The sequence below is a fragment of the Phoca vitulina genome, unplaced genomic scaffold, assembly GCF_004348235.1.
Source record: "Phoca vitulina isolate PV1807 unplaced genomic scaffold, GSC_HSeal_1.0 scaffold13, whole genome shotgun sequence".
NCBI lineage: Eukaryota > Metazoa > Chordata > Mammalia > Carnivora > Phocidae > Phoca > Phoca vitulina.
Window position 1 is genome coordinate 41,859,172 of NW_022589716.1, and position 6,000 is coordinate 41,865,171.

The 6,000-nt window shown below is 48.3% G+C and overlaps 1 protein-coding gene across 1 annotated transcript in view; it reads left to right on the forward strand.

Moving 5' to 3' along the window:
- SYN2 (synapsin II) overlaps positions 1-4,945 on the forward strand; it is a 192,361-nt gene extending 187,416 nt beyond the window's left edge. Inside the window, exons 12-13 of the mRNA XM_032411956.1 lie at positions 1,106-1,325; positions 3,848-4,945. Of these exons, the coding sequence (XP_032267847.1) occupies positions 1,106-1,325; positions 3,848-3,983 (356 nt within the window). The 3' untranslated portion in view covers positions 3,984-4,945. The remainder of the gene's footprint in view (positions 1-1,105; positions 1,326-3,847) is intronic.
- Positions 4,946-6,000: the final 1,055 nt, after the last annotated feature.

The window sequence follows — 6,000 nt, forward strand, 5'->3', positions numbered from 1 at the left end:
ATGAGGACATCTATTAAGTCAAAAGATGACTAAGGAACCCCCGCCCCTTAGCAAAATCTGAGCAATCAGGTATCACACTTACTGCCTGACAACCCCCAGAGGAAGGATGGTCTTTTCCCCCTCCAGGCCACCAGATGGTTTTCTGTCTCATGCTGAGAGAATGGTATCCTGGTCCTTTTGGGGGTGGGGGTGGAGGTGGGAGGCTGCTTCTTTGTGGGATGGTGCCCACATCCCCAGGGGAGAATAGGGCTTGGATTTCTGGAGAATTTCACCACACACACTGGGGAGGGAGTGGAGACCCCTGAGGATGGTACTAAGAGGCAAAAGAGCACATGGAAACAGAAGATTCCCCCTAGTCATCTGCTTGAGTTAATGTTAAAATGAAGCTCTGGTGGGGCGGGGCATGGCAATCAGACACGTGCAGGTCAGGAGCTGGACAAGGCCCAGTTCTGTAAAAACAATGCAAATCTGTGATCATTAATGACTATAAAGCACACAATACTTTTTGAAGAACTTTCTTGTCCATTAACATCTTTGAAACACTACCTTCTTGAAAGACAACTAAGACTAGGGATTACTTTTTCATAGTTTTATGGTTGTAAACACCAAGGCCCGGAGAACTTTGCAGACTTGCTCAGGGAGTCATTGATAGACTGTGTCCTGACTTTCTGATTCCCAGACCTATGCTCTGTACTGCCTTGTACTGCATCTACAATGTGGAACTTGAGACCTCCTAGTAAACCGTGGGGCATGTTGCCCTCTACCTGAGGAACCGCTGGGGAAGAGGGGTGGGGTCCCTCTGGTCTGGGGGGCCTTCTGTAAAAGAGCTTGCTTCTGATCAGGGCCCCTCATCCCATGCTTTCTTCCTTGTCCTCCTGACACGTGCTGTGCCTGAGGGGCTGTGTCTCTGAGGAGGTGCAAGTAGCGGCAGATGTATGAGGGAAACCAGGGGCTGGCTCTGGAGCCCGACAGAGCCTCGGGTGGCTTCTTGTAATAGAGCTTATCCTTTTGGTGATTAACTAACCTCATCCTTTAAGACGTAGATTCTAATAAGAAAACCCTTTGATACGGTTAAATTATGAAGTTTTTCTTGTACTGAACCTAGGGGGCCCTGGGCAACCCCAAGGAATGCAACCCCCAGGCAAGGTGATGCCTCCACGCCGGCCTCCCCCTGGACCATCACTGCCACCTTCCTCCTCTTCCTCCTCCTCCTCTTCTTCCTCCACCACCCACGGAGATGCACCCTCCAGCAGCAGCTCCCTGGCAGAGGCCCAGCCACCCCCGGCTGCTCCACCACAGAAGCCCCAGCCTCACCCACAGCTCAAGTAAGAGACAACTCAGCAGCTCCTTCCCCTCCCCTCTTCCTGCCCCTCCTCACAGGCCGTAGGCTCCAGAGCTGCTAGAAAGCACCTTCAATCAGGCTTTCTTCTGTAGATATTTTTGTGGGACTTTTTTGGGGCTTTGGTTTTGGGTTATTTATTTATTTATTTGCTTATTTTTGGTTGGGGGCATGGTTGGGGGTTGATTGGGGAGGGTAGAAAAGAAGGAAGTGAAAGTCTAAGGTCTAGCTAGAAGCTCAAACCCTCCCCTTTCTTCCTGGGGAATGCCAATAAGGCAGAGTCACTGCCCCTTTCCTATTCTTATATTAGCTTAGGGTTTTGTTTTGTTTTTAATCCTGTCTCCCACTCTTTTTTCCATTCCTTTTCTCTGTGTGTATATGTGTATTTCTCCCTCTCAAAATTTAAAAAAAAAAAAAAAATCCTCTTTCCTGCCTCTGACTCACAGTTAGGGTGTGCAATCAGCAAGGCTGCCCAGAAGGAAAAGGGGGAAGTAGTTAAATCCATTTCAACTTTTTACCTTCAGCTTTGTCAGAAGGAGGTCGGTTTCTGGTGTGGTCAACAGAGGAGGGTCCAGATAGATACCCTGAGGAACTCCATCTTCTTGGGCTTCCTCACTCCCTAGAAGCCCCCATCACACTGTCCTGCTTCAGAGGAAGAACTGAGGGCCCCTGGAAAACAGTAAAGCTGTACTTGGGATGCACCTGGGTGTGGATGGTGGTCAGTTCTACCCTCTTCTCTAGAACTAGAGATGCCTCTTTGCACCCTCCCCAAACAGACCTCTGTCATCACTGTCAGCAGAAACAGCTGTAGCCTTGCAGGGATGGGAGGGACCCATCAGTGCTTTCAGAGTGAGGTGATGGGAATCTTCAGGGAGGGAGAAAAGGAGGCCACTTAGACATGGTCTAGTCATTGCATAGATGAGTAAACTGCTCAGAGAGATTTGATTAATTTTCTTTCTCAAAACTACTCTGCTAGTTAGTGGCAGAGCCAGGATTCAGGCTCAGGTAGTCCAGATGACCACTTTCTCTGGGTCTTCCAGCCCTCGGGACTGGAGGGGCATCACCCACTCCTGCTCCCCAGCTCTGGCCAGTGGCACATTTCACATCTCACCTGACCCATAACTTCCCCTCAATCCAATTGTTTTCTGCATGCTGACTCTCCTGCCTTCTCATTAGCCACCTCTGGCCCCAGTCTGAGAGCAGATCTTTGGGTGGCCATTGCCTTTGGGCTGAAGTTGTTGAATAGAGCCATCATCTGACAACAAGCAGGAGGCTTATACCCAGTGCCCCTGGCTGTGCATGCAGAGGGGGCCCTCCCTCCCAAAGGCCAGCATGTTGGGGCCCATCGCCAACCCTAATGGAAGGCAGGGCATCTGTTCAAAGTCATCACTGCAGGAGATAAACTGCTCACACTCCTGTAGAATGGAGTTTTGGGGGCTGCACCCTGAATGTAAGGAAGGGCTGGGAGCCCTAAGGCATCAGGAGAAAAGTTCTACAGCCAGAAACCATCAGGAAAGAGACACAGTGAAAGTCAAGGAGATATGGCAGACCACTGGATACGCCAGACCTCATATTCTCTTCTCAAGGGCTGGGCTTGGCCTCCTCTTGACCTTCTTGCCTTCACAGTTTTTCTCTCTGAATCCCTAGTCTCTCAGGGGAAAAACTGGTTCCTAGAATGTATGTGATTTGGGTTTTTAATTAGAAAACTGCCTAATGTCCTTGTGTGCACCAGATATGTATCTCTTCTGCCCCTGGATATCCTGAACTGCATAAACCTCATATTAGGACTCCTCTGAGGTAGGCTACAAAGAATGGTCATGTCCATTTTAAGAGCAGGTAACTTGAGGCCTTGGTTTATTCCAAGTTTATTTGGAATCAGAGAAAAAAAGCCTAGTATAAAGACCTGAAAAGGCCTGGAGGGCATTTTACCAAACACCTGCACATCACAAATGAGAAACCAAGTCCCAGAGAAGCACAAGAATGAGTGAAGGGCAGATCCAAGACTTTGACCCAGGTCTTCTGAGGCTGGCTTTACCACTTGACAGTTGATGGAAAAGAGAGTGCAAAGAGTCTATGGTCCCCTGGTTGCTATATTTCATCAGAAGGGAAGGGTGTGAGATTCTTAGATTAGTACTTACCAAGTTGGGACCTCTGAAATGTAGCCTGTGGGCCCTTTAGCATTAAGTATAAGAAACAGCCTTTGAGTCACTCCTCCCTCTTTCCCTTTTCTCTTTTTTCCCCCTTCTCCTCTTTTCCTTCTCTTTTCTCCCTTCTCCCTCTCTCCCACACTGCCCCCATCCTTTCCTGTTTTAGCAGCATTGAAGGCGAGGATAATAGCACAGGGGCCTCCCTGGGTCCTGGCAGTACTCCACTGCTGGCTTTCTCCTCCATGACCCTGGTCTCCCTGGGGTGGGAGTGGGGGTTTGGTTGTGTATCCTCATGTCACCGTCTTTCCCTGCCTCACTGGGAACACCCCCTCTCACGTTCTCTCTGGTTTTTATCTTCAAGCAAGTCGCAGTCCCTGACAAATGCCTTCAGCTTCTCTGAGTCCTCCTTCTTCCAGTCTTCAGCCAATGAGGATGAAGCCAAAGCGGAGACCATCCGGAGCTTGAGGAAGTCCTTTGCCAGCCTCTTTTCAGATTAGCTCTCCAGATACACGGGGGCACCTAGCCCAACCGGGAAAGGCATCTGAGACATTTGCCAATAGTCAGCCATGCTTGGTGATGTCCCATGACCTTGACGTGTGTGGTCCCTTCCTCTGCTCCGTTGTGCTAAGTGATATTGTGCAGCTCAGAAAAGACCATGTGAAAGTCTCAGGGCAGGCGCCTAACCAGCAAGGGGCACCTGACAGAGAGAATAGAGCTGCTTTCCCGTAGTCCTGAAAGTTTTCTCTGAGGTCATTGTTTGCTGTGAGTGTAGTGGCCTTATTGTGACAGTGTCCTCATGTCTTATTCTTCTTCACGAAACCAGGATTCCCTTCACTGAGGACTCTTGGTAGCTTAACCTAGCTCAGAAGCAGTGCTAAGCATGCCTCCGCTTTAGTCAGTGCTGCCTGTTTGGGGAGCACATACTTACCCAAAAATGCTCTTGGCTCTAAGTGTTAGGAACCTACCCACACTTGGATCCCTTGTCATACCTGTTTACCTGTTTAAAACACACCTGCCCAACACAAGAGATTCCTCAACTGCTATCATGGTAAAGTACCTTTAGTCTGTTGATACTGGAGAGAACAAGGATCTGCAGTACCCCCCACCCCACCTTTTCTCTCCTCCGGAGAGCAGTTCTTATGTGCGTGCTGCAGTGATCTCGAGCTCCGAAGCTGCACTGTAGGGAATGCATGCCACTGTAACAGCAGTATACCAAGTTTTGTGTTCATCTCCAAATAAATGTTAAGACCTTTGGTGTAATAAAAGCAGCAGCATTAACCAGCATTTGATTCAGCCATGAGGTCTCCCCTAGGCCACCCTTTTGGCTGAGAGAGTATATGTGAGGCATATGTATGTGCTTGCAAGTGTAGGGAAGGGAAATGTCTAGGAGAATGAAGCTGTTTGTGCCAGTATGTTTGTGAATGTATTTATGTGTGAGTGGCTATTTGCAAGTGGTTGAGAGTATGGCTATCCTTTAGATGTCACTTTATGCTGGGCCTCCTGACATCTGGTGAATGTCCCTGCAAGACAACTGAAGTTCCTTTGGTTACTAGCATTTCTACCAATTTTACTGAATTTGTAGCCTTTCTAGTAAGCACAGCACCCTTGTTCCTGTGGCAGCCAAGTTAGACCTACTTGTCTGGTCCATCAAGCTCCTCAGCTAAAGCCACATGGCGGTGCCAATGAGGCTGGACCGACCCGCTCTGATGAGTGGTGTCCCACAAGCCTGGCCTCAGGCATCCTAAAGAGGTCTGCGATTGAGAGTGGGCTCGGAGGGACTTCACTCTGGCTTCTTCACAGCTCACACAAGAGTAGGTTACCGAAGACCACAAGTCCTGTGAAGATAAGCACCACATCTGCACTAATAAATGGAAACCAGTGTATTAACGTTATATCTATATAATTTCCCACACATACCCATCCTAACTCAACAAAATAACACTCAGCCAAATGCCACTATCTTGCTAACCCTCCTCACAAGCAATAGATGCGGAGAGGCCAGAGCGTGATGTTGTCTGGCACCAGGGTCTCCTTTCTAACCCAGCCCATGATTTCAGGGTTCAAGGATCCAGAACTCTACCTTCTTCTACACTTAAAAAACAGGAAGTAGGACTTCCATTGAGTGGCTCCAGGGGTGGAGGGGGTGGCAGCCCTTCCCTCAACAACACACATAACTAGGGAACGAACTATTAAACCAAACAAAAAGGTGAGGGACAGGGAACTCCCTATGCTCCAGGGAATTGATCTTCAGGGTTCTTTCTATTTCCACCCAAGAGTCTGCCACTTATGGTCACTTCTGTCCCCCTGATTCTAGAAATGTTTAGTAGAATGCATTCATTTCATCAAAAAGCATTTATTGAGCACTTACTATGAGCATAAACATTGTGATGGAGTCAAAAAATGTTTACTAACAGTTTCATAGTGGTTACCAAGTTTCAGGCACCATTCTAAGCACTTAACATATATCAATTCATTTATTCCCTCCAAGCATCCTGTATCATAAGTACTAGTACT